Source organism: Nansenia antarctica (assembly GCF_963989245.1).
Source record: "Nansenia antarctica genome assembly, chromosome: 14".
Lineage (NCBI taxonomy): Eukaryota > Metazoa > Chordata > Actinopteri > Argentiniformes > Microstomatidae > Nansenia > Nansenia antarctica.
Genome location: NC_137684.1, coordinates 18,806,899 through 18,834,825, shown reverse-complemented (window position 1 = coordinate 18,834,825; position 27,927 = coordinate 18,806,899). Strand labels below are relative to the sequence as shown.

At 43.1% G+C, this 27,927-nt stretch overlaps 4 protein-coding genes across 4 annotated transcripts; 2 read left to right on the top strand and 2 right to left on the bottom strand.

Moving 5' to 3' along the window:
• Positions 1-1,037: 1,037 nt before the first annotated feature.
• usb1 (U6 snRNA biogenesis 1) lies at positions 1,038-4,412 on the top strand. The gene is made up of 7 exons (XM_080544856.1): positions 1,038-1,275; positions 1,531-1,745; positions 2,061-2,244; positions 2,443-2,496; positions 2,591-2,696; positions 3,564-3,647; positions 4,049-4,412. Exons 1-7 carry the CDS (start codon positions 1,112-1,114, stop codon positions 4,151-4,153), a joined length of 912 nt encoding a protein of 303 aa, XP_080400982.1. The 5' UTR covers positions 1,038-1,111; the 3' UTR covers positions 4,154-4,412.
• A 1,379-nt stretch (positions 4,413-5,791) lies between these two features.
• Positions 5,792-11,305, bottom strand: pla2g15 (phospholipase A2, group XV). The gene is made up of 6 exons (XM_080544850.1): positions 10,972-11,305; positions 9,738-9,894; positions 8,925-9,043; positions 8,733-8,831; positions 8,177-8,401; positions 5,792-7,973 (listed from the first exon to the last, which is right to left on the bottom strand). The coding sequence occupies exons 1-6, from the start codon at positions 11,093-11,095 to the stop codon at positions 7,462-7,464; spliced, it is 1,236 nt and encodes a 411-aa protein (XP_080400976.1). The 5' UTR covers positions 11,096-11,305; the 3' UTR covers positions 5,792-7,461.
• A 1,993-nt stretch (positions 11,306-13,298) lies between these two features.
• On the bottom strand, positions 13,299-18,439 carry lcat (lecithin-cholesterol acyltransferase). Its single transcript, XM_080544849.1, has 6 exons — positions 18,107-18,439; positions 15,835-15,991; positions 15,438-15,553; positions 15,256-15,351; positions 14,899-15,123; positions 13,299-14,548 (listed from the first exon to the last, which is right to left on the bottom strand). Exons 1-6 carry the CDS (start codon positions 18,255-18,257, stop codon positions 13,902-13,904), a joined length of 1,392 nt encoding a protein of 463 aa, XP_080400975.1. The 5' UTR covers positions 18,258-18,439; the 3' UTR covers positions 13,299-13,901.
• Positions 18,440-19,650: 1,211 nt separating this feature from the next.
• On the top strand, positions 19,651-27,480 carry ccdc135 (coiled-coil domain containing 135; the record flags this gene model as incomplete). The annotated part of the gene is made up of 17 exons (XM_080544657.1): positions 19,651-19,790; positions 20,216-20,390; positions 20,618-20,743; positions 21,351-21,545; positions 22,120-22,278; positions 22,806-23,024; positions 23,130-23,252; positions 23,550-23,622; positions 23,904-24,032; positions 24,252-24,380; positions 25,022-25,245; positions 25,556-25,771; positions 25,996-26,106; positions 26,293-26,403; positions 26,664-26,858; positions 27,019-27,158; positions 27,396-27,480. The coding sequence occupies 17 exons, from the start codon at positions 19,651-19,653 to the stop codon at positions 27,478-27,480; spliced, it is 2,550 nt and encodes an 849-aa protein (XP_080400783.1).
• Positions 27,481-27,927: the final 447 nt, after the last annotated feature.

The following is a 27,927-nucleotide window of genomic DNA, read 5'->3' as shown; positions in this document are numbered from 1 at the left end:
GCATTAGCATTAGCTTATGTTAATATGTTTGTATTGAACTGAGCTGGTTGACAAAAAGGGGAACATGACACGGTGAAAGATGATATTAGCCACTGGGTAACATACCGTAACGTCTTAATTCATTCAGGCGTTTGCAGTGTCCGACGATTTTACCTCACGAATAAAAGAAAGACGTCTTGGTTTCGTTAGTAGGCCCCGAAAACCCGCTGCGCTGCTCACATCCGCAGGCTCGAAACGCTCTCTGGTTCAGACGGACGGAGCCTCGCCAGGGCCAAACTCAAACAATTCAGGGCTTTTTTCCGTACGCTTAAAAAAAATCGGGAACCAAAATACACGAACCAAAAAATTATTTATGCCCAAGTACGCCCTTACTAAATGACCTAGTTATTGCCTTAAAAAAGTGTGATGACTTAATCCATTTTGGCAATTTTCTGCCGGTTAAAATCGAGAGATTTTGGTCTAAAACGTTAGCTAGCTTATCCTGGCTAGCCTCAGAGATCCTTCCCCAGGCACGGGAACATGAATAATCCAGGGGTTTAATTGGCACCGCTCACAACACAAACCCGGAACAAGCAATGAAAAAGCTTTTATCACTATTTCCTTTAATGAATATTAGCGTATTAGTGTAACTGCAACAAGTCTGTGTCCCTTCGTGGATAACGTTGTTTTAATAAAAAACGGATTGGTGTTATTTTGCTTATATTAGCCAGGTGACAGATTACTGGCATAATAATCTCATTGGCATGATGATTTGTGAATAAAAGGCTGTGTGTTTGAATAACACGTCTTGACTAAATAACCAGTAAAACGATACCATTTATTTAACAAGTATGCCGTTATCCATACAGTTAGGTGGCTAAAAGATGAACCAATAATGATTGTGATTTGTGATGAAGCAAACTGGATTTCAATATGAATATGGAACCAATTGACATGTGTGCGCTTGTTTCACTGGGGGCATACATTATCCCCACAACTGTTTATGTCGGAAGCACTTGGTTACCTTCTAGTAATATTGCATGGTTTATTTTCTCACCTTCTAGTCATGTTGCATGGTTTATTTTCTTTTTAAATCCATGCATGAGAAACACAACAAGTTGATGTCTGTTTTATGTCATTGGCATTTGCACAGAGGAGCATGTTAGTCAATTACAGTAGCAGCTCTGAAGAGGAAACTGACAGTGGAACCAAAAGATGCCCGAGTTGGCCCAGCGATGACAGCAGCTCATTGAGGAAGAGGCTCAAATCAGAGGGTCAGCAGCACTCAAAAGCAGGGTACGTTTGCCCAAATGACCTCATGCATTGTTACAATTATTATTCATAAATAGTTTTTTCTGGTTTAGTGTCCACGCATGGATATAACACTTCATTTAGAGGTATTCCAATGTAAATAAAGTGGTCATAGCCTACTAAACTTGGCCCAGCTGGCAGCATGTACTGGCAGCATGATATGAAAGCATAATGCAATTCTATTAAACCTCTCTAGAGTATGATCATGTCTCAATGTTTTCCCTACATCTCCCTCTTCAGGCACATCTGTGAGGACGAGTCCATCTCAGCGAATAGCTCTGGTCAAAACAAGGAGGATGACCAGGTCTCGTCCAGATTGCCACTCCCCGGCTGTGTGCTGGACATGTTCACTGAGGAGGAGGACCCTCAGGAAGAAGACAGCTTGCAACACGGCGGACGGGTCCGCTCCTTCAAACACGAGAGGGGAAACTGGGCCACTTATGTGTACCTGCCACGTATGTAAATGTCTTGGCTTCAGAGAGAAAGATACATATGTTACGGTACATGTGGGAATACGGTACATGTGGGAAAACTAGGGTTAGGGTTAGGTGCTATGTCGACTTGGTACATGCTGGCATGTCTAACCCTAACCCTAACCCTAACCCTAACACTAACCGTAGCACCCTAGCACCTAACCCTAACCCTAGTTTTCCCACATGTACCGTATTCCCACATGTACCGTAACACATACATAACATATACACACAAGCACAAAATGCACTCAGTGTTTACATTTGACTACCTTTCCTCATTCACCTACTTCTCTTTAGATGAGCCAGAGGAGGAGTTATTGGAGCTGCTGGATGAGATGACTACTGTAGCAGCATCCCATGGTGTCTCCCTCACCCAAGCTGACGAGCTTCACCTCAGTCTGTCTCAGACCGTGGTGCTGCCACATCATTGGATCCAGCCTTTTGTACAGTCCCTCAGAAATGGCTTGGCAAAGAGCAGAAGGTCTGCTATTCATCACTTGAATTCACTTGTTTACGTTGTTTACTGCACTCTATTCCTACATAAGAGGAGACATACATGTCACGAGAAGTGTGCAGGATGACGATACAGATTTAAACTGTGTTACCTAGTCTGTGTGTCAAGCTAATTGGCCTTTGCTATAAAAACATGGAGGTAAAGTGATTGTATTCTTGTTTATAGGTTGATGTGTTCAGCAGAGAAACTGAAGGTCTACTGTAACAGTGAGAAAACCAGGTACTGTAGGATATCTCAGATGCACCTGTCTCTGATTGATATGCATTAAACCATGCTTCACAGTTACAGCGAGTCTTTATGCTCTCACCTACAGGACCTTCCTGGCCATGGAGGTCTCCACTGGGCATGCTCAGCTGCTAGAGCTAGTGAAAGCAGTGGACACAACAATGGAGGAGTTCACCCTTGACACCTTCTATCAGGTCCGGAACACATATTACACATTAATTACACTTCTATAACATGTCTGTAACACCTCTAGTCCCTCCCTACCCATCACTGGGAAAGGGTTTTCCACTCTAATTACAACATAATGTTGTGTAGCACTAGAATTCAAAGTATAGTCACCCCAGGTAGTTTTTACGTGCATTGGTTGTATATTTAGATTATCGTAATTTCTGTTGGAATAGACATATTTAAAAAGAAAATTCATAATACTGAAACACTCAACTTTGCAATATGTCTGTTTTGGTTTCCAAATATCATGTTCTGTTCGGTCCTGACAAATGCGCAAGTAGATATTTTGTGCTCTCTACACTAAACGGTCCATTGGGTTGCCTCAGGCGCTCAATGCTGTCAAAGTCAAATCAAAAGTTGCCTTTTGGATTGTAACTTGCAATAATGTTGTATGGATATCTTGAATTTCAGCATTTTATTGTCTTAGATTATAAGAGCAAGAGTGCAAATGTGCATAATTTTATATTTCCATTATGGAATACATGCTTAAAGCATGCTTTCAAACCAATGTTTAATGAATGAATCTATTTTATGAATACTGGAGGAAATGATGGATTCTTCCATCTTATGGGAGTTTAACAAAGTATTCTAATAAATAGCCTAGAGTGTTGTTTTTGTATTTCTAGTATCCTCTGGTTTCTGTTTATTCCCAATCGTTTCAGAATAATTATCTCTCCATCCCCCCAGCCCAACTATCTCCGGTGCTACTTTGTCTTTATTTCCATTTTGTCTTTATTTCCAGTGGCACTGTATCAAGGAATGGATTACAAACAGTCAAATAGTAATGTATTTGACAAATCTGTAATACTACTGTACCTTCTCTTCTCCACTAGAATCCTTCTTTCCATATCAGTCTGGCCTGGTGTGTTGGTGACTTTACTGAGCACATGCACAAAAAATGTTTGCAGGAGCTGCAGGTAGGAATTCTCTTGCTAGTTGTTCACTCTGTTGTCCATCGATCTGTTAATTGGTCATCAGATGTGGCCCGTGGCTGTGATTCGTTAAAAAAAAGTGTCCTCTCCCTGTATACTGTAGGTGCAAGCAATGGCTATGTACAATACACCATTGAATTCTGATTCCCTACCCTTCTCCCCAAAGTGTGCACTTGTTCCCTCCTCAGCATGTACGCATTGGGTTGGTGTAAGCATGGCCTATAAGGAATTCCTACAATATTTCTTACATTACAATGCTATTTAAATCCATGAGGGGGAGTGTGTGAGTGCACACTTTGGGGAGAAGAGATAATGCACATTTAGAGCTTCCCGGTATTAAATGCAACTATAATGTCTCTGCCTAATGTTTTTTCCACCGCTGATAGAATCTGGTCGACTCCCATGAAGATGGACCCTTCCTGTTGAAGCTGAGCTGCCAGGAGCTCCGCTGCAAGTGTGGGAACAAGACCTTCTCCTTTCCACTGCACTGATTCACTCCTTCACTCAGCATGAGTCACTTGTTGTGTTCCAGCCTGTCTTACCATTGTCACGCTAGGATTATCAGATCTAACAACGCCAGGAAGAGTGTTAAACATCTCAGGAATCACATCAATAATGGTATACCAATCTTATCACGATACCTCAACATATCCACCTCTCTTTGAGTGCTGTCAGCCTGTGGTGAGCAACTCCAATGCCGTTTCTGACTTTTTGATTCATGTTGTACTGTAAATAAAGTTTGTTTTATACTGACTATTTCATTTTTCCATTATGACTCTCACTTATGGTTCTAGCTGGCACACTGAAGAATGTCAAATGTTGAGTACTTCAAGTAATCTTTGATCATCGAGAATTCTGTAGACCCACAAATTGAATGTTTGATCAAAGAGGCCACATAACAGTGCTTAAGGACAAAGTTCAACAGATCAGACAATATGACCTAATTACTTTGGGTGCCACTATTGATCAGGGTTCATTTTCGCATTATTAGAGAATGATGATTATGAGTGGTCCAGATTGATGAGATCAGCTTATGATTATGAATGGCAGTGTTGGGGAAGCTATACTGACATTTTTATTTTTTATTTAAACTTTATTTATACAGGGAGACCTGACTGAAACCAGAGCTTCATTTGCAGCCCTGTGCACAAAGAACCAGTTTTAAACAGTACATATTTTACAAGAACACCTCAATTAAGACAGCACAAACTACTTTGTGTCCCTTACCAAAAACTTGGCGTACAGTAAATTGGGAGTTTTGAAAGAACTGCTTTATATACAAATAAAATTCAATGAATGGTGACAATGGTGGGTGCAGAAACTAGAGAAGTGAACAGCAGAGCAGATCAGGAATAGCCTACTGAACTGAGGGGGCACAGGAGTAGACAAAAGTATCATCAGCGTAAAGATGCCATTTACAACTGTTCAAGGACCAATTTAATTTCTGTAAATGATAAACAGTAGTGGACCTAGAATTTAACCATGGGGAACACCTTTATTAATATTGAAAAAACTAACCATCTACTGAAATACTTTGAGTCCTATCCTGCAGGTAATTTTGAAACAAATTACAGGCCGACTGATCCAAACCAATGGCAGATAACCTCTGTAATAGGAGGGCATGATCACTAGAATCAAAAACCTTAGAAAGGTCTATAGAATATAGACATATAAATATAGAGGGCTGCACAATGCAGCAATCTTTTCTATAGAGATCACAATGTCATTTATAACTAGGGAAGTAGCAGAGATGGTGGTGCCCATAAAAATGCTATTTATTTGTAAAAGACCTCATCTGAAAATTGCTCAGGAACTTGCTGGGTCGCTGGGATCACCCCCACTTTGGGAATGATAGAGAGAATTGTCAGGGTAAAAATATGAGGCAGAGGTTCAGCTATTAAAAGGGCAGAGATCTGAAGCATGTCAACTCCTGTAGACTTTTGAACATCAATTTTACACAAATCATCAAACACTATAGGTAGAAACACAACAGATGGAGACTATAAGGTCATTCTTAGCCAGTGGGCCAGCCATCAGTCTGACCAGGAAACCTCGCCAGGCTATCAGTGTGATCTGGGACAGTTAAATCATTGTTTTCAAACAGGTAGCCTGTAGAGATAAAATGTTGGTTAAAAGGCAGCACATTCTTTATTTATCTGTACTTATGTTAGAATTGGAGAGGAACTTTTGCGTTTCAGGGATTTAACTTCTTTCCAAAATGTAGTTGAGTCACCACTAGAGTCAGAGAGAATTTTTAAATTGTAACTTGATTTAGCATTCTTAATCATGGCCAGTATCTATTTCTGAAGAAAATAAAAAAACAGGAGCGGTAGAGTAAAGCAGGAAGACAAGAAGCAGTTAGGGAAGAAATAGAAGTGACATTTCAAACATTTAGTGAGTAGTGACAGTTGCTCATTATATTATATAAGTAATTAACTACTGAAAATACAATATTTGATTTGAGTTCAACTACTTTTTACTGCAAGATGTAGTTACATGTAGTGGAACTACTCCAAGACTGATGAACGGATATGTGTACATTCATGTAGCCACTAGTGTGTTTGATGTAAAAGTGATACAACCTCTATGAGGAAGAGGAACTTGTGTGGATTAGACCATACCGATATTGAAACAGAGTTTCCTGCCCCCCACTGTTTCAAATCTGCTTACTTAATTACCAACAAACATCTCACACGGAAGCCAGATTGAATGCAACGTTTCACATCGCATTTACTTTTATAGTCAGAAGGACATGTGCACAACACACAATCATGATAGTTTTAGCAATAACATCTTGGTCTTTTGGCCCAACATTAGGTCAATGGCACAGTTACAATCAAGCTGATCACAGGGCTTCCCGCTCTCTCAGTAAACAAGCTAGCCAGCCCCGATAAAAAAGGCCCCTGATTTCACCACTCATCACAACTCTACATTGGACAGGAAAATCACATAGGATCAGATGGCAACCAGCTCCATGCAAAATCAAGAGCAGTAAAGGCGTTACAAAAGTTAGGAATAGCAGACATTTTGTAAGTGGAAAAATTACAGGCAGAAACATTTCATTAGCTTATAATGTTATACAGATATAATATACACATTAGTATAAGCATGGCAAACACAAGAACAGATCGATCTCACTGTGCTTGATAATCTGCAAACAGAAAAACATAATAGAATATAGAATAAAAGGAACACATTTTTGGTTATTTCCTAATATGATCATTATTTCTCTGATGGCTGATTTAGATGGCACAAATATCCCTGACATTTTAGTTTAATGACTCCCCTTATATAAAGGTCAAATAGACACAACTTTAAATATGAGATTCCTGTTAAATACAGACTTTACCTATATACGAAACAACCCGATATTGTCTGAGTCTGAATTTGGTAATATATTAAAAAACATGTGTAAACGTACATATAAAATGTTTAGAATCTAAAATAAGACCATTAAACATAGTAAAACTACTGTACTGTCAGTCTTCGAGTGGGGTCAATTAATAATCAAACAAAGATTAGGAGGATATTTAGAGTGTAGCCATCAAGTTCTGCGGGCTTGATCTGTCCAAACACAGAGAACCATCACCTTCCTACAGCAGTCCATCTAGGTGACCGTCACTGAGGATGAGAGGGAAGGTGACAGACTAGTAGACAGCTCAATTCCATCTAGCCCACCAGAAGGCAAGGTGGAGCAATAACTATGTTGCTTAATCCTATCCAGGTCCTTTCAGATCTAAAAGAGTAGCAAGAGGACTGAGGACTAGGGGGCAATTCGGTACTCAGAATGTGAGGACAGTCAGGGAGAGAAGATCACAGTCTTGATGTAGGCGACTGTTGTGAAGTTGAGCAGCATGTTCACGTGTTCGTTCCCAGGTAGCTCTAGTAGACGGACAGGCTGTTTCTGCTTGCCCACCCAGCGCTTGCACTGGGTCGCACTCACCAGGTTCACTGTGCCGTCACCGTCCCCCATCTCCACCGTAGGCTCCGCGTCGGGGAATGTTGCGTACTTGAACCTCTCCTGTGTGGGAATGCCGCTCCCGTACAGACAGTGGACGGCCACCCCGGGAGGCTTCAAGTCCCTCACCAGTGGCTCAGTGTCCTGCCTCATGGCCCAGCCATCCTCGAGGTCGAGGTCAGTGAAGAATTTCTGGTAGTCCTTCACAGTGTAGTTAGCGGTGGGGGTTTCGACTAGGACCTGGTCAGCAGGCCAGGAGTGAGCGTAGGGGAGCAGCCATATGGTAGAGACAGCAGTGCGTTGCTGGGTGCGGATCTTAAGAGGGCTGATGACGGGGATACGATTATTATCACCTACAGGGAAAGAGGCATTACTTTAGAAGACTATAGTGAAAAACATCATTCACACTCACACTCATACACACACACACACACACTCACTCACTCACTCACGTGTGTGTACACACACAATGTTCTTTCAGGTGTTCGCAGTCACTCACACAATTATATACCCTTAGGTACTTCATGCACAGAAACTACACAAACACCACTCTTACCAGAGGTCACAACTCTGAGGGTTTTAGCCACGCCCGCCCACGGTGGCCCTAGGGACACGAAGGCCTTGATGTAGCGGTCCTTCCAGGCCTGAGGCTGCTGGTTCAAGAAGTATAGAGTGTACATGTTCCCCATGCTGTGAGCTATCAGCACCACTGGACCCCCAAACTTCTCTGCCATCTCCTCAACCATCCGCTGCAGGCCCATGAAGTAGGCCTTGTTCTCATCTGAGGAAATATGGCACAATCAAATAAAACGACACCAAACCGGTTGCGCTTTTACTCTGAAAAGCAATTTAGGGTAAAACAACATTTAAATGACAATCATACTGTAATTGCAACGACCTGAGACAATAGATGAAGTAGAATATAAGTAGAATAAATATTGTAGGCTAAAAACAAGTCTCCTGCCAAGACGATAAACATCAGTAGCAACCACAGATATAAAAACAGCCTCTTTCCATCAGACTACACATGGCTGTGTTGAACAGACAGGGAGTGAGTGAGTGAGAGTGTGTGTTGGGGGAGTAAAGGGAATTGTAAGGAGGGGTGTACTTACTCGGAGCCTTACGCCAGTCGTAGGGAGCCCCTCGAACATTGTCATCTCTCGTGTACCCCCACTCCACCAACGCCTGCACTATGGTGAAGAAATACATACCTGCAACGCGCACAATAATAGATTAGTCAAAGCCACTCACAGCTTAAGACTGAAACACAGACAGACTGTGGAACACAGTCTAGACCCACTCACCAACACTGCGCTTGCTGGGGTCCAGGTATTCCAGAGGGTATGTCTGTCCAAACCCAGGCACTCTGACATCTACCCCCGGAGGTGCCTCTGTGCTCCTTGTTGTACGGTTGTAGATCAGTCTGATGCACAAGGAAGGCAGGCACGCACAAACACAAAATTGTGAGTACAATTATCATAAAAGTGAATCACAACGGCATTTCATTATAAAGTAGGATCAAATAGGAACGTTTCACTTCCTCCAGGGGAAAGCCACCACAGGTGGTCACTGGTAATTCTCTAAACAACAGTTTGAATCCTTCTCTGTAGCATTTCTGCATCTAAGAATGGCATGCAAGAACCATAAAATAACTAGGAAAAACTACAACCAACAAGTCACATGGCTTCACTGTTCAGTAAACCACAAACTTATAGCAAAGTTAATGCTATTGCTGTGAGACTGTCTATATGTAACTGTTGAACTGCTTTCACATACTTTGATGCCAAAACATGCATTCCCAGGAATGTATTTGGACAAAGGATGAGGTCTTGAGAGGGGTTTGAGGGATTGGTTACTGTTTTTGCTTACAAAGTAGAGGGCTCAAAGGTCCGTTTGTACAATGGTCAGAAGATAACCTTTCTGACCAATGGATGAACATGGAGTAATCTCAATCTCTGCCTACTCTCTACGCTCTATATAGCGACTGTCCTAAGGTAGGCCTAATCAAAAGACTTCCCAGAAGAGAAGTTCTGATTAAGTTCTGATTAATCACCCATCTCCTGCTCCTCATCCCTTTATCCCCCTGACAACCCTCTTTGTTAATAACAAATATAAACCTGATGTTATCGATCCAGCAGTCGATGGCCACCGGCACCAGCAGCTCCAGGTTGAGCCATAGTGTGAAGTAGTCATCCGTCTTCTTGTAACAGATGTAGTGGACCACACTGGGCTTGTCTAGCTTAGCCTCCAGCTGATTCCCCAGATCTCCTGGAACTGTGCGATAAACAAGACAATATGATGAAGGCGTTCATCAAAATATGGGCTAGCCTAGCCAGTGAATCAAAGACTGAACAAAGGCCGAAGAACATGGTTAGGACCTGGTCTTACAGTGAGATACAGGGTATAATACCCTAATTCTCTGTGTAAACGGTTGATTTGCAGCTATTTGTGTGTTTGCCTTCCTTTTATATCCTATTAGCCTTTCCTTTTGTAAACCCCCATGTAGGCTACTGTGTGTGACAAGTGGACAACATGATTGTGGAGTCTAGTGAATGGAGAGTTGACCTGAGTTAACCACATGTTAGAAGCCCTGAAGGGCAGACTGAGCTATCACAAACACACAAACACACATGCAATCATACAAACTGGCCCAGGGGTTGTATGTAACAGGCCAAAACGGAAGATAAGGTACTTAGTGAAATGAATTTCGTTGAAACAGACATGAGCAGAGACTATGAATGTTAGCTGTATTAATTCAAACTGTAAACACAGTTAATACAACTGTTAAAGTACCTAAAGATCTAGAAATGATGCAAACAAACATCCTCATGAAATGTAACACACTGTAAACGCTACATGGGTGGAGAATAAGTTCCAAGACTGGATAACATTGCATGGGGAATGAGATTGGCCAACTCTGAACAGGTCACATTATTCTGCTCCATGTGGCTGTCATATGACCAGAGGCTCGCGAGGCTGGAAGACAAACAGTCTATCTATATCTATATCTCTATCTCTATATCTGTGTCTGTCCATTTCGCCTATACAAGTCGCGAGCTAAAAGATTGACGTACATTGTAACGTGCAAAAGAAAAGATAATCAGAAAAAACTACACACAAAAAAACTACACAAACCAAAACATTAGCTAATTAATATTCATTGTAGGCTATGGAATTAAATAAAAATTAAATAAAAAATGCATGCAAAGCCAGAGTTTTTATCTGATCCTACTACTTCATGGAGCGTTTTCGCAGTCAGACAGACCCCAATTCAGTTGCACAACAATCCACATAAAGCATGCAGATCATGTTTAGCTAGTTCTTTTCCAAACAATGACCCATAGTACCTACTTAAGATCACAGGAGGTCTGTCCGATTGGCACGGTTCGCCGGGGAGACATGTCCCGCCGTTGTTGCGCGGTACCGAGATCAACAACAAACCCAGGAGGAGAGTCAACCCATGGCAGGACACCATTTCTCCCGATAGGTCATAACGTTGTTGTCATTCGGAAACGTGGGAGTCCATGCATAGACGTGAAAAAAAAGTTGCTGTTTCTAAAAAAAACACGTTTCCACAACAACAATTCTCAGAAGATGCCGAGGGCACTGGGGTGCAAAAGATGACTGAATCAACCAACCGATCGACCATCACATCACATGGTTAAACACGCAACTCACAAATCAGTCCGAAGTAGACAACGTCCGATGCAATCGAACAGGTTGGGTGGGAGTGGCTCAGTGGCATGACGTTTTTTTTTTTTTAGAGGAACATTCTAATGGCGCTTTTCCACTACAGGGCCCGGCTCGGCTCCGATCAGCTCGCGTCAGCACGCTTTTGAACAGTTCTGGGTACGAGACATTTTCCATGCACTCTATACTAATTACTGGGTAGGGCCCCTCCTTGCTCAAAACAACCTAAATTCTTCGTGGCATTGATGAGATTATGGTCCACGTACGACATGATTGCATCACGCAATTCCTGTGTTTTTCAGGTGCACTTTCAAGCTGTGAATCTCCAGTTCTACCACATCCCAAAGGTGTTCTAATGAATGAATGAATGAATGGTCCTTATTGTCATTAATACAGTACAGGTACCATACAACGGAATTTAGTAGGGGGGGCTCCCCTGGTGCTTGGAAAAAGACTAAAAACAAGAGAGCCAAGGGTAAAATAAAAAAAGGGAAAAGAGATGGTTTACATAAATAAGGGCTATGTACACTATCTACTATACTATACTACTATACTATACAATAAAACACTGTGCTGTACTCTATGCTATGCTATAAATATCCTAACATTTCCTATCTCTGAACCTTATGTACACAAGGGTTGTCATATTGCACATAGTGTTGTTGCACATATTGGATAAAGATCCACTGAACTCATTGTCATGTTCATGAAACCAGGTTGAGATTAGTGACATGGTGCATTTTCATGCTGGAAGTAGCCATTAGAAGATGGTACATTGTGGTCATGAAGGGATGCACATGGTCAGGAACAATACCCAAAATAGGCTGTAGCATTCAAGCCATGATTGATTATTTTTAATGGGCCCAAAGTGTGCCAAGAAAACATTCCCCACACCATGGCTGTGTTCGGAATGGCAAATGGAGTGGTAGATGTTGAGTATGCAGTGTGTTCACACTGTATAGTATGTGAAATCTGAGTATGCGAGAAATCTATGTATACTAGATTTTCCCAAATCTTTGAGTATGCCATGACACCACACTATTCCTACTCAACTTCCCCAAAATGCATTTCGCGTCTCTTCAGTCTCTTCAAACTGCGTCATACAAACTCGTCATACAGCTGTTGTTTACATGATCTGAGAGCCTGGAGACCGAAAGCTCGCAATAAACATAGTTTCTTGCACCTCAGCTAAGTTGAGCGGTGGTATTTTCACTATTTGGGGAATTTACGTGGTGAAATGCATTCTTAGACATGAATATGTCGTCATGATTACAAAGATTGAAAGCCACTTGAAATGCATAAAATCCAGGTTTATTTGTGTCTTACACACACGTTCGCCTAGTATTTGACTGCCTGTAGCCCAGTCCCTGTAGCAAGCCCACAATGTTATTGCTCATATATATTTATTTTAATCCTGTTCTTTTACCAACTGCTAAGACAACAATATAGTAAGCTAATTACTTTAGCTAGCTAAAGATATTGCCCCCCAAATCATATTACAACTTGTTCAGCTATTACGGTCCAACGTTTCTGACGAAGTAGTAAAGGTATCTATGGTAACGTAGAACGTCAGATCAGATATATAAACGGGTTATTTTGATAAACTGGCCACATTTTGGGAATATACATGGTTACTTTCTCGCCTGAAAACATATTAAAACTTAATAAAATGACATGTTAACACTTGTAGAGCGAAAATTACAACAGCTTTTAGCCCATGGAGGTAAAAGAAAATATGGGGGATTTAAAATCCCCACCGAAAGGCATTCTGGGATACTGAGATGGGGTATACTACAGTGTGAACGGTCGGCTGGTATTGGCATACTTATTATGAATTAAGTATGCAGTATATACTCATTGAGTATGCTAGTATGCTAGTATGCCATTATGCCATTTCGAACACAGCCCATTACGCCACCTGAATGAATGAGACAGTTGGACAGTTGTTCCTAATAAAGTGGTGAGTGTAATAATAAATGTCCAACAGCAGCTGTCTGAAACAACTTTATTTCAGAGGCAGTTTTGTCTCAAAACAATTAACAAAAACATATTTGCCACCAGGAATCAAAACCAGTTATGCCTCTGGCTTCTGGATGAAAAAAGCCAATTATTGGGGTCTAAAGGGCCATAATCACTTCTTATTGCTTTGTGTGGCGAAAGGAATATTGCATTTGTGATTTGTTACAAATCAAATGTAAAAACAAAACACATTCAGCAATATAGACTAAACGATAAATCAGGTGAGGGTTGATGATGGAAACTGATGGAAGGAAGGCGCACAGTCCTGTCAGTTTGTGATCTCACGACACAATGGTTTCTGAATTCCCTATAATACTGAAAGGTACATTTGACCATCATAATGGGATATGGGCATACATAGGCCTACTACACACACTACAAACTTTTGACTGGTACTGTATATCATCACACTATATCACACATCCTGATACTAACAGATAAAGTGTGTGCACACATGAAATCAGTTCACTCCATCAGCTACTTCATCAACTCTTGTGCGTAGGCCTATACATTTGGAGAGTGAAACGCTGTTACTGTCGCACCAACAGCCAAGGTGCATTGGTGTATACAAACTAAGGTGTAGTAGAGGTTGGAGGTTGATCAGAAAGGGGCTGTTGTGTAGCTGAGGAGTCAATGGGAGGAGATGATTCACTCGTGACATTGAAGAAGGAATCCTCCTCATCCTCTTCTAGTGGTTCTCCTGAACGGCCCTCCAGGATCCTCTGGATCAAGTTGAGCACCTTGGGATCGAACACAATGTCCAAGTGGGGCAAACCCCTGAACTCAGTGACATGGACGGGCTTCTCCTGTTGCCCTATCCAGCGCTTACACAGGCTCATGCTACGGCTGTCCACTGTATCGTCTCCGTCGTCATACAGCATGTCTATGGGGTCTGCGTTTGGGAACTCGTCGTCATAGACGTAAGTTACTGGTGTGGGCAGCCCCACGCCGTAGAAGCACCATATCTCAACACCAGGGGTTGGTAGACCCGCTGTCAGATTCTTTGTGTCTTCATACATGTACCAGCCGTCCTCAAAGTTAATGTCTTTGAAGAAGCGCTGGTAGTCGCGGTTAGTGTAGTTGAAGGTGGGCGTATGGATGAAGGCGTGGTCCTCGGGCCACGCTTCCTCAGATGGGATCATCCAGGGATTGGTGGTGGTCATCCTCTGCTCCTCCCTGATCTTGATGTTGGACACCAATGGGATACCATCGTTCTCACCTGCAGGCCGCGACAAAAGGAAACGTATGGTTTACGTGTAGTCTTTGTTCTAACTTTGTTCTAATAGTAGCAGCACGTAACCAATATGTGCTCAATGCTGTGTAATATGTGCTCAATGCTATTGCTATGTAATTACTATGTACTTATTATGTATTTATAAAGCAATAACTAAGTTGACCATGTTACAATGTTGCTAATACAGTAATAGTGATTACTCTCAATGTTGGTCTATGTACCAATAAGAAAGGTTTTATCCTGGAGTAGTACTCTAGACTCTTCACAATTCAGATAGCCTAAAACATTTTCTATGAAGCATGTTTCGACCTGTCCACTTTAGTGACATGCAGTACCTGATGCCATCACTCTGAGGGGTTTGACCGCCCCACCCCAGGGTGCCCCGAGCGAGATGAAGCCTTTGATGTAATAGTCTTTCCACGCCTGGGTCTGCTGATTCAGGAAGACAAGGATGTAATTGTTTCCCATGCTGTGGCCCAGGAGGAACACCGGCTGCTGGTACTCCTCATACATCTCCTCAACCAGGCTTTTCAGCTGTGAAAAATACTCCTCCTGTTCGTCTGGTAGTGGGAGAGGATCAAAGAGACTTTATCAAAGATATGTGTAAGCGTCTGAGCAGGTCTTGTACCTTTGCAGTGTGTGTGTGTGTGTGTATGTGTATGTGTTGTACAGTATGCATGGTCATGACTTACTTGGTGCTACTCTCCAATCATATGGTGCTCCTCTGACTGTTTCATTGCGGACATATCCTATGTTGACCAAGTGTTGAACCATAGTATGTAAATAACCTGGAAAAGGACAGATCTCATTAACAGACTTCTTAATCAAATAATGACCATGGGTAGAGATGAAGGAACATCACTGTTGTTCTCACCAGACAGCTTGTTGAGGTCCAAGAACTCGATTGTATGTGTCTGTCCAAAACCAGGCACTCTCACCGTCACCCCAGGGGCATTGGTGGTCTTGTGAGTTGTCCTGTTGTATACTATTCTGTTGCAGGAAAACATGCAGTATGTTATTTATTGTATATAAAGACCAGGAAATAATCCCTGTAAGTAAATGTTCAGCACTCAATCAAATGTATGTGTAGAGGTATTTAAGAGATTATAACATGTTTCTCTTCATTTATAATGACTATGATGTTAATTCTGGCACATTCACATGTTTAACCATGTACCAGGATGAAGCAAATCTTCACATGTGTAATGATGAGTTCCAATAAATAACAGACATCCATGACGGAAATCCACCAAATGTATTCTCCCCCTCACCTGATGTTGTCAATCCAACAGTCAATCCCAATTGGCATGAACATATTGAGGTCGATCCAAAGTGTAAAAAAGTCATCAGTCTTTTTGTAGCACATCCAGTGCACCAGGGAAGGCTTGTCAATCTTGGCCTCCATTCGGTTTCCCAGGTTCCCCGGGACTGTACCAGAGGAAGCGGTGAGAGGTTAAACACCATATTGATAAACAGGACACAGTGGTCAATGAATGAATGAATGGATGAATGGTCTTTATTGTCATTAATACAGTACAGGTACCATACAACGAAATTTAGGAGGGGGGGCTCCCCTGGTGCTAGGAAAAAAATACTAAAAACAAGAAGGGAAAAGAGCTGGTTTACATAAATAAAGGCTATGTACACTATCCACTATACTATACTACTATACTATACAAATAAAACACTGTGCTGTACTCTATGCTATGCTATAAATATCCTAACATTTCCTATCTCAAATTCAATGATGTACTCTTATTCCTCAAGAGTTCACTGATTCATTCACTACCACACATGGATTTCAATGGACTGGAATTAGTGGATTAATGGATTTAGTGGAAATTCCCTTTGGCTAAATGCTTACACCATACAGTATGGTGTACACTGAAGGATCTTCTTGTCGATACTGATGTTATGAATCAATCTATAGAGGATAGTCGTAATCTCTTGAATAGATTAGGTGTGCAGCAAACACGAAGCGACAATGAGGATATTCAACACAGGTGGTAAAGATTTACTCAGGATTACTTTAATGTTAATGTTAATGTTAATGTTAATGTTAATTTTATTTATAATGCGCCCCCCATCCAACTTTTACATCGGCCCGGGGCGCATACTTTATTCAATAGAAGAGACTGCATACAGAATGAACGTCTTCTCTCATCTGAGCATCAGCATTAGACAATCACACACCTAACCAGGATGGTTTAAATGCTCATTACATCACAGTTGTTATATATGAAACAATCACACATCTCCCTCTGACCAGCCCTGGCGCCTCAGCTCACGCAAGACACCCAAGGTCGGTCCCCCCTGGGAGCCAGATAAGGGCTCGTCATGTCTAAACATGACAGACAACCGCAGAGCAGCGTGACCCCTGTACTAGATTATATTGTGAAGAAATACACTAATATCTAACAACACTTAGGGAGAGAAGGGTATAGAATTGGAACTCAACCCTTGATTTATGAGGGCAGGTCATCAACAATGGGCAGAAACTCATTCTGTGGATACAATGGTACCGTACAACGAAGAGTGCAATGTACAGACAACATGTACAGTGTTACAACTGTAAGGTTGCTATAGTATAGAGCATGAACATCTGGTACTCCTTTTGGTCATGTATAGGACATGTTTTCATTAACATACAGGATGTTTTCATACAACATAATGATTTGCTACACCATACAGTGCTAACACATCACAAAGCATTATGCTGTATCTCTTCAAGGCTAATGCATCACCAAACTATAAATAGTGCTTTGTGTTATCCAATAATACTTGTGCATTGTCATTATAAGTCAGCCACTGACATCAACCTGTCCACCCCCAGGAACCGGAGATCCGGCGCTATTCAGAAAACATTCGGGACCCGTGCCCAGGCCTAACGACGTCACTGGTGGCACATACACAACTATTCCCAGTCCCAACCCATATCCAAGTACTACCAATGTATCCTCACACCAGGACATCCTGTCTGTCAACATAACTTTCCCCATCACACCAGGACATCCTGTCTTTCAAGATTTCCTCATTGTCCACCTCAAATCCTGATTTAGTCAAGTAAAAAATGGTTTCCTAATCCCTGTAAAACCTCAACCATCACCAACCCTACATCATTTAATAACAGCATTCTCTGAATAATTTCTGACAAATAGACACTATACCAACTGCCTGATACTGGCTTTCAAAATGGGGAAATCACCTGATGTCATGTGAGATATATAGATTGTGTACATTTAGTAACATTAGACAACTGTTGAATACAACATCACAGTGGGAATAAACAAAAAGCAACGGTAGGGCTATTCACCATTCAACATAACATAACAAGTGGATAGTGTATATAGCCTTTATTTATGTAAACCAGCTCTTTTCCCTTCTTGTTTTTAGTATTTTTTTCCTAGCACCAGGGGAGCCCCCCCTCCCAAATTTCGTTGTATGGTACCTGTACTATATTAATGACAATAAAGACCATTCATTCATTCATTCATTCATTCATTCATTCATAACAGCACTCTAATTAAATAAAAACCATCTCACCTATGATAACCGGTGGAGTGCTATTGCTTGCCATTTTCTGAGGTTTGGGAGGCGGTGGGAAGACCATGTTCAAGAGCCAGAATCCCGCGGATTGCTGCAGGACCAGGAGTAACAGCACCACAATCGCAGTGTAGGAGTGTGAGCGTCCCATTTCTGTTTTTTTGCCAAATCTTTCTCAAAGTTGAAATGGTCTTTTGTCTCTCTAGGTCAGGAGAGGAACTGGGCTAATAGTGTTGTGAAGGAGGGAGAGAGAGGTGGGACGGCAATGAGGGAAAACGAGAGGTCAGTTATTCATCGTTGGTCCGCACTTTTCCAAAAGCGCACTTCACCGCTCAGAGGTTTTCAGAGGCGCATCTCGGTTTTTGCTTTCTGTCGCCTATTGGATTCGATCAGACACACACACACACACACACACACACACACACACACACACACACACACACACACACACACGCACGCACACACGCACACACGCACACACACACACACACACACACACACACACACACACACACACACACACACACACACGCTCACACACGCACACACGCGCACACACACACACACACACACACGCACGCACACACACACACGCACACGCACGCACGCACACACACACACACACACACACACACACACACACACACACACACACACACACACACACACTGAGAAGGACAAATAAAACGTTACCCATTGCCCTATTGATTTCAGTCAGTTTCGCTACGCCAAGGGCTGTTGCACTATGGTACAGTGAATGATTGACAAACTTATTTCTAGAATGCAAGACTAAATGTAATTCGTTATAGTAGGCTATGATCAGTAGATATCTACCAATCTTGTGTTCTGTCTTCTTGACATAGATGTCACTCAACAACAACAACAAAAAACTCTCAGGACCAAGAGAGCTCTCAATAGTTGTTTGACGTTTACCAGTAATAATGGCAATGCACTGTTCCCTCTCTGGAAAAAGGTTACTAAAGGTTAACTATTCTATTATAGCCTATATATTTTGTAAAAACAACAACAACAAAACAGTCAGGATAAGGAAACATCTTCTTATTTAGTTACTTTTTAATAGCACACTAAACGTTTTGGGGCAGTTTTTTCATGTTCTGCGGAAACTTCAAACTAAACTAAAGGTGATTACGTCACCGGCCCGTGTGGAACGTTGGAACCACAAAACGTCATCAAACTAGTCCCGTTACCATGGAGACCAACTGACAACAACAAACGTCTCCCACATCCATCCGCGCAAGGTAAACCGGTCAAAAACCAAAACAAAGAGAGTAGTTTATCTTTTTAGATGGAATGTTAAATATTGTAAACATATAATATATAATAAATATTAGATTACATATACAGTGTATAATTTTTGCATATCTTATAAAATGGGTCGCCAGGCAAGTGGTATCCTGCAAAATAGAGCTAGCTTCATAGCTAACATAATAGCAATATCAGTATAATATCACCCAACTAAATATATTTTAAATGTGCACTGGATCGTGCTCTTGACAAATGCCCGAATAAACAGCTTTTTCTAGATGGAGTCATTGTCTGAAATAGAGTCTCAATCTGAGGTTGAAGGAGATGAAGAGGATGGATGTGATGATGCCAATGAAGCCCTGGATGGGCTAGAGGAGACCCTCCGCAACATACAAATAACCCCAACAACGTGCTCCATGTAAGGTCACCAGGTCACCAGAGAGCATTCACTTTTGTTACACTTTTGGCCATGTTTTAAGTAGGCCATATGGTTATTGCTTCATATGGCTTTGTACACAGACATGATAAACAAAGGGGGATGTTTACGTTCAATATAATGATTACCTACATGATAGATCTTCTGCAAACATACTGTACACATTCATACACGACTTTACATGTTTAAACACAGCACATTACATCATACTTTTTCCAGTTTCTGAGAAGATCATCCATAATACAATCGTTATTCATGAGCATTCAACTATTTGCATTGTACTTTATGGAACATTTAAGTTGCCTCTGTCCTGCCACAGAACAAAGCTCACATGCAATGTCACCATACAGTTACATTTATGCCTGTGTTGCCCCATCAACACACACTGTCCAATCCAATCCTACCAGGCCAGTGCGGGCACAAGAGGTGGACCTGTCTCAATGCCCAGCCTCTTACAAAGAGAACTCCCAGCAGGAGAAGCTGCTTCTGGCCATAGCAGACATCTTCCGTTGCCAGTACGCCGACCTTTACCCCGACCGAAAACCCCTCCTGTTGTGCCCACTCAATGAATGTGGAGTCCAGGTAAACACACACACACAGAGTAACAGGACAGTATTTCACGTATGTGGCCTACGATCACCTGTTTTCTTGATGTCATGACGTGTACGGTATGTTCTGCACCCTGACACACGTGTTTGCTGCACTGTATGAAAAGCAGCTAATTATCTACAGTATGTCCTTCCACCATGGGCACACGCTGTCTCATTGTGCTTCTGTGTCTCTCGCTGCCCTTCCTACTGCCTGAACAGAAATTTGTGAGTACCACCCTGCGGCCCACCCTGCTCTCCTACCCTGAGCTGTACAGCTGGGAGGGATGTGCCAGCTTTGTGTCCAACTATCTGTCACTGGAACCACTGGAACCCCCCATTGACCCGGTAAGAGACCACAGTATCTCTCTTAATTCATCAGTTTAACAGGATATGAAATGAGACTGTGGCTAGATTCCGTTATCCACACTCGCATATCATTTAGAATGCATAGCCAATAATGCTCACATTTCTTCATTCTAAGTTTGGATATTCCAGTGTGGATATTGGAACAAAGGAATATGAATTTATGATACAAGGCCACAGGGATGTACACAAAATACATCTAATAGAGTATTGGCTACAGTACACATTAAAACATCCAAATGGTAAATGGACTGACTTATAGCGGCTTATTCCAAAGCGCTTTACAATGGCCTCTCATTCACACACACATTTACACACCAATGCAAGGTGCCGGCCCGCTCATTGGGAGCAATTTGGGGTTCAGTGTCTTGCCCAAGGACACCTCGACATGTGGCCAGCCCGGGTTTGAACCGCCGATCTGCCAACCTTGCGATCATTAGACACCTGCTCTACCTCCTGCGCCACAGCCGGCCCAATTCATGTCTTGAACACTCACACAGCATCATACTCATTTAAGATGTTGCGCTTGTCATATGATTATAACATTGTTTAATGGATTCACTTGTGATTTTCCACTTTATCTCTGTAGCCTAGATGCCTCTACTCTCCGACGTGGATGCTGCAGACTCAGAGAGGCAGCTGCTTTGATTTTTCCACACTGCTATGTAGTCTGTTGCTGGGGGCGGGATACAATGCCTACTGTGTCAGTGGCTATGCTGTGAAGCAGATGTGTCTCCTCAACCAGTCTCTCCAGGAGTGTCCTATACTGGTCACACAAGCCAAGGTGAGTGATGTGTCTCCTCAACCATTCTCTCCAGCAAAGTCCCATACTGGTCACACAAGGCAAGGTGAGAGAGACACCTACTGCCTTGCTACATACTACTAAACATGTCACTCCAGTGCTGCTGGTTATTTTTGTCTGTTTTCACTGCATGTTGAAGGGATTCACTGTGGATGTCTGTTATTACAATTTCGTTTAAGGCCATGCCCAATATGTTCCGAGGAGGATGGTAAATGGTAAATGGACTGCACTTATATAACGCCTTTATCCAAAGCGCTTTACAACGGCCTCTCATTCACCCATTCACACACACATTCACACACCAATGGCGGCAAGCTACCATGCAAGGCGCCGGCCTGCTCACTGGGAGCAATTTGGGGTTCAGTGTCTTGCCCAAGGACACTTCGACATGTGGCCAGCCGGGGCTCGAACCGCCGATCTGCCAACCTTGCGATCATTAGACGGCGGCTCTACCTCCTGCGCCACAGCCGCCCAAGAGGATGAAGAGGAGTATCATTTAATTGTTTCATATTGTACATAGCAGCGTCACTTTGATGGTTTTACTGTGTGTTTTCAGGGCAAGGCAGCTGAGCAGAAGCAGCAGGTGCAGAAGTACTCCGTGAAGCCTCCCAGGGACCTCCGTAGTGGCTTTGAACAGCACCAGGAGGAGAGACGACAGGCGGACGCACAGGCTGCCCTCCACAAGAAACAACAGGAGGCAGAGAGACTACAAGAGGTGAGGCAACACTTCTTGTGAAGCTAAGAACCCATGTTTATTTCTGAGCTCCAAAATGATCCCTATCCCCTATCTACTTGGCATTCCTATCGATCTGAGAGGAGTGGATGCATTCAGGAGATCCATCATGCTTCTGTTAGGCCGGGTGGAAATTTCACCATAATGCTTACATACGTATCTCCATGTTGTATGTGTGGAGGTTAAGGATGTGAAACATCATCTTGTCCCCTACATGAGTAATCATCTATATCTTATATATATATATCATGTATAGAAGAGGCGGGTGAGGGGACAGTGCTATCTTGGCAAAAAAAACTGGCTTTGTTCAGTCACTTACTTCACTAACTTTATTATCCACAACTTTATTAACAAAACCTGAATGAATAAACAAAAGGCCAAAATGAACAAATAGGCAAACAAATATTCAAAAAGACCCTCATCTCTCCCTCACTACTCCCCCGCTGCTGTATATGTGTGTATTGTATGTGTGCACGTGTATGTGACTCTCCTCCCGTTTTGTGTAATAGGAGCGCGAGCGTCCTCCCCCAGACCACTTGTTGGGCCTGCGGGTCCACTGCTGGGTCCTCGTACTGTCTGGTAACCGGGAGGTGCCTGAGAACTTCTTCATCGACCCGCTCACAGGGAAAAGCTTCTCTACCACCAACGAATCCTTCCTGGGTATCGAGAGCCTCTGGAACCACCAGAACTACTGGGTCAACACGCAAGACTGCCGCTTCGGCTGTGCGGTTAGTCTGGGTTTTTCTCTGCGTGTATAATATCTTGTTCACATGATGTTTACTGTATAAAAGTAACAAACTGGATGCTGGACTGAGAATTGGATGTTCTCACAGGAGATGAACTATGACCTTGGAGATGCGGTGAGGTGGGAGTATCTGCTCTATCGCCCAACAGGCCAGTTTCCGCTTCTCATCCCCGACATGAAGAAAGAGCAAGAGCCAGAGGATGAGGATGAGGTATGTGTCCATTTCTCTCTCTCTCTCTCTCTCTCTCTCTCTCTCTCTCTCTCTCTCTCTCTCTCTCTCTCTCTCTCTCTCCCCCCCCCTATATCTATTATGTCTTTCTCCCCCACAGTCTTGCATAATCACCCTCTTGCTCAGCTCTGCTCTAGCTCCTCTCCTCTCCTCCTCCGCATCCCTTGCCACACAAAAACCAGACTATGTGGGAGAGCCTAAGGGGTAGTGAATGTGCACTATGTCTGTGCTATAAATTCACCTATTCATGTCTTTGTATATTGTTGTTTTTCGGTGAAGGAAGAGGTGGAGGAGCCCAAGGTGTTTGAGATGCCTCCGTCCTGGGTGAATCAAATCAACATCTCAAAACAAGGTAGATCATCTCAGTGGTTGCTTTCTACAGCCTCATGACCATAGGTAATGGAGAATGTCCTAAGCTCCCCAAGGTAATGTCTATAGGCTACTGTCAAGAAAGGCTAAGAACTTGGTCTTGTGGGTGTTCTGGAGATCGAGGTTTGAAATCAGCCAGTTACATGTACATTAATGTCTGACTCCCTCTGACCTGCATTGTCTCATTGTCTCTTATCCCGTGTTATCTAAACGTTACATATCTCTCCTGTCTCGTCTAACTGACCTTTGGAACTCTGTGTTTAGACATGGAGATGCGCTGCCCTGGGGGGGTGAAGGTGATCCAATACCGCAAGGCCAAACTGGAGAAGTTTGCCCCTTACCTCCTCAACGATGGTCTTGTGACACGCCGGACCACGTTCTCAGACCTAGACTGTGAGTTGCTTCATGCTTTTGGGATGCCAGTTTCACTGTAATTGCCTTAATTACCTAACAAGTATGAGACAATGTAAGCCCTAATATAGACTAGACATGTCCCCCACACTGGTTCAATGTAGCATGGGGTCTCCTCCCTGGTATCAATACACACTCTCCCACACTCTCCAACCTCTTTTCCTGTCTCTCTTTCTCTCCTGCCCCCTCTGTTGTCAATAGGTACCAAGGCCAGCATTGTGACGGAGTGGTACCAGCACAGACATGATCACCTGGTGGAAAGGGAGCTGAAGAAGGCCAGCAACGTCACCATGGAGCATTTCAGACCCGGACGGAGCTACTCTCTAAAATGTAATCGTTAGAACGTAGCGTATGGTGTGACTGAAAGAGTAATAGAGAGTGAAGTACCTTACTGTTGTAAGTAATTCAGCTTTCACTAATGACCTTGTCAGGCAATTCTCAATGGAATGTTGTTAAATCGGAGTCACTCCCCATATTCTGTCAGAAACTGAATACCCATCTCTTCAGGCTACACCTTAACTGCTCCTCCTGAGACATCTACTACCCCCCTGCTCTGTGTCTCCAGAGACAACTGCTTCCCCCCCCTATACTGTTTCTCTCCCCCCCCCCCATACTGTTTCTCCTGTTTCTACTACCCCCATGTAGGGTTTCTCCAGTGTCAAAAAAATAGAAAAAAATCTTCTTCTATCACGACGATAGCCAATGGTCGGTGGCCTGAACTTGATTACTTTTCCTGCTACAACGAGTGGATTGATGGTTATCTTTATTAGTCAAATGTATTGATTGTAAATTGCTTTGGAATAAGGCATCTTCTAAATGCCCAAAATGTAAATGTAAATGTAAATGTTAATTGCATATTATGACTTATGAAGTTCAAGTCAGGACCTCAGTATACTTTACAGAGAGACACAAAGAAGAAGCAGAAACTCTGAATGGAATGACAGCTACATGTATGTTGTTTACTCTGCCAGCCCACAGATATATCACCATGACCCCAGAGACAGAGCGTGAGATGGACTTCTACAGCCATGCCCGGGCTGACGGCCTGGCCAAACGGGTCGAGATGCCCGGCGAGATGACCGAGACCTTCCAGGACCGACCAGACTTCCTGTACCACCGCCATGTCGTCTTTGGCAAGCGGGGAAAAGTGTTTGCTCCCAGAGAGGCCCCTGACATGGGGCACCGCCCTTTACAGGTAATACTGTGTGTTTAGGTGATGTTTACATGAATAACGTTAACTTTTTGATTAGATTAGACCTTAACACCTGACCATCATTACGTTGTGCATAAAACATGTGTAATGGCGCAGCTTATGAGACTGTTACACTATAAATGTAGAGCAGCTTTGATAATGTAGATCTAATATATTCAATGCAATGGTGTGTGTGTGTGTGTGTGTGTGTGTGTGTGTGTGTGTGTGTGTGTGTGTGTGTGTGTGTGGGTGTGTGTGTGTGTGTGTGCATGCGTGTGTGTATGCGTGTGTGTGTGTGTGTGTGTGCGAGTAGAAGGTGGTGGAGCGGTTCCATCGGGACCGGTCGCGGCCAGCCAGCGAGGACGTGGCAGAGCGGATCTTCCTGGTGTCGGAGGACAGGATCCAGGTGACCTACCACCGGGAAGACGACCGCATCATCCCTGCCTGGAGGAACTTCATCAAGCCTAGAGACTCAGGGGATTCCCTGAAACCACACTCCTTCAACCCTGAGATGGCCTCCACTTTTCAGGTCAGACATCATCTGGGTCAGCTGTTCAGTTCAATTCACTTCTGTTCGTACAATGGTTTGGTAGGAATGTGATTTTGCCACTGCCAACAATGTTACATACATGTTTGCCAAATCAATCTGTTTGGTGTCCTCAGTAATTTGAGATGAAATGTTCTTTTGTTTATGGGTTTTAGTGTAGTCTCATAGCTGACCTGTTCATATTGTGTTTGTGTATGTGCATCCAGGTGGATCCGTTTGAGAAGCCCAGTAAGAACCTCTTTCTGTATGAGACGTTCATGTTCATGCTGAAGGAGGAAGAGAACGTTGCATTCAGAATCAAAGAGGAAGAGAAAGAGGTGTATATTTATGTGTGTGTGTGTGTGTGTGTGTGTGTGTGTGTGTGTGTGTGTGCACTTTGACATTACATTATTACACTTTTACCTATACAGTATATCCTCAAATTCAGAGCTATATTTGCACAGTGTGTTATGTTTCAAGTTTCAAAACTGCTAATACATATTTGTATTTGTATTTTTTTCCAGGTGAGGGCCATACTGCGTTTGAGGGAACAGGAAGAGAGCGGTATTGAGCTTCACATCTCCATCTACAACACAGCCAGGAATGAAAGGGCACGCTGCCACCGAGAGGCACGGGTGAGAATTACATGCACCTGATGCTCAACCTCAGTGGGTCATACTACCTACAATGCTACCATGCCCCAAATTACAGAACTACAGTGCTTTCCGAAATGATGATTTCACCACTTTAGCACGAACCCTTACCCCCAAAGATAACACTAAATCAAGAACAAATAGCTCATTCATTCTATGGGTCCTTTGTAGCATGGCCATCACGTGATTACCTGCTCCCCACGGAGCCTCCTCACCCTGACTCCCTTCTCCCTCATGTCCAGGAGCGGATGGCCCAGGAGGAGTGTCTCCGGAAGGAGGAGAAGGAGCTGGACTTCCTGGCTCTGTTCTTGGTTCGGCTAGGTGACCCAGAGAACCTGACCAGACAGATGGCTCTACAGCTGAGGACTGACTGTCTGGCTGACCTCAAGCAGCGCCTCATAGACAAGGCCAACCTCATACAGGCTCGCTTTGAGAGGGTAGGTCCGAAACATTTGACAAAGACTTAAGGGCAGTTAGTTCAAGGGTAGGGAAATGCTCAGTTCATCTGTTTTTTGGGGGGCTTCTCTCTGTATCTTTTTGAAGATCTCTCCATGTGGCTGTAAAGTAGGCCTACAGTAATGTTATTAATATGTGCAGGAGACCCAGGAGCTGCAGGAAAGACAGCAGTGGTACCAGAAGAACCAGCTCACCATGACCAAGGAGGACGAAGACGAGTACCTGGCTTACAGCTCTGACGCCATGTTCAGGATCCACGTCCTCAAACTGCGCCTCAGCAGGTAAGCAATGAGAAGCTATAGCCTGGTTCCAGATCTGTATGTGCTTTTTTAGCCAACTCCTATGATGACGATTATTGTAATGTAGCTACAAACATGACAACAATGGTCATAGGAAACATGGTAACGATAGTCATAGCAGTTTACTAAAGCCAATCCTCGTTGGGACCAGGCTACTAAAATGCCTGATTAGACAGTGGTTGTGTTGATGTTCATGGTGTTGGTGTGGTTGTATTCCAGGCATAAGGACCGAGCCCCTCAGCAATACCTGGCTCTGGATGAGACACTGAGACGAGACCCCAGACTGGCCAATCACCTGTATTAATGGACTCCAGACATACAGTTCCCCATCCTTTCCCTTGGACCCATATAATATTACTCACCATCCCCCATCAACGGACACTCCTCAGTTTCTCAATCTGTAAGAGACACTACCACTTAAAGAAAATAAACTAGGTTTTCTAAGAATTATACTCTGGCTGTCATTCATTTTCTTGACTACTGGTTTTGAGCAGAAATGCATTGCATTCACTTGTTTGTTTTTCATCTGAATCTACGGTAGAGGCCTCCCTTTGCTCTCGAAACAGCCTAAATTCTTTGTGGCATTGATTCCACATCACATGATGTCCACAACATTCTTTTGAGATTCCTGCAGATTTGTCATGTGCACTTTCAAGCTGTGAATCTCCCATTCTACCACATCCCAAAGGTGTTCTATTGGATTCATATCCAGTGACTGGGAAGGCCACTGAAGAACACTGAACTCATTGCC

Excerpts from the sequence above, each read along its gene's own strand:
- pla2g15 (XM_080544850.1), bottom strand. The coding sequence starts at position 11,095 with ATGGTGTCCTGCCATGGGTTGACTCTCCTCCTGGGTTTGTTGTTGATC. Across the intron at positions 9,895-10,971 it reads CAGACCTCCTGTGATCTTAA|TTCCAGGAGATCTGGGGAAT; the intron begins GTAGGTACTATG and ends TTTATCGCACAG. Across the intron at positions 8,402-8,732 it reads CGACTGGCGTAAGGCTCCGA|ATGAGAACAAGGCCTACTTC; the intron begins GTAAGTACACCC and ends ATATTTCCTCAG.
- lcat (XM_080544849.1), bottom strand. The coding sequence starts at position 18,257 with ATGGGACGCTCACACTCCTACACTGCGATTGTGGTGCTGTTACTCCTG. Across the intron at positions 15,352-15,437 it reads GGACCTCAACAAGCTGTCTG|GTTATTTACATACTATGGTT; the intron begins GTGAGAACAACA and ends GTCCTTTTCCAG. Across the intron at positions 14,549-14,898 it reads CCTCAGAGTGATGGCATCAG|GTGAGAACGATGGTATCCCA; the intron begins GTACTGCATGTC and ends CGCGGCCTGCAG.
- usb1 (XM_080544856.1), top strand. The coding sequence starts at position 1,112 with ATGTCATTGGCATTTGCACAGAGGAGCATGTTAGTCAATTACAGTAGC. Across the intron at positions 2,497-2,590 it reads TGTAACAGTGAGAAAACCAG|GACCTTCCTGGCCATGGAGG; the intron begins GTACTGTAGGAT and ends TCTCACCTACAG. Across the intron at positions 2,697-3,563 it reads CCCTTGACACCTTCTATCAG|AATCCTTCTTTCCATATCAG; the intron begins GTCCGGAACACA and ends CTTCTCCACTAG.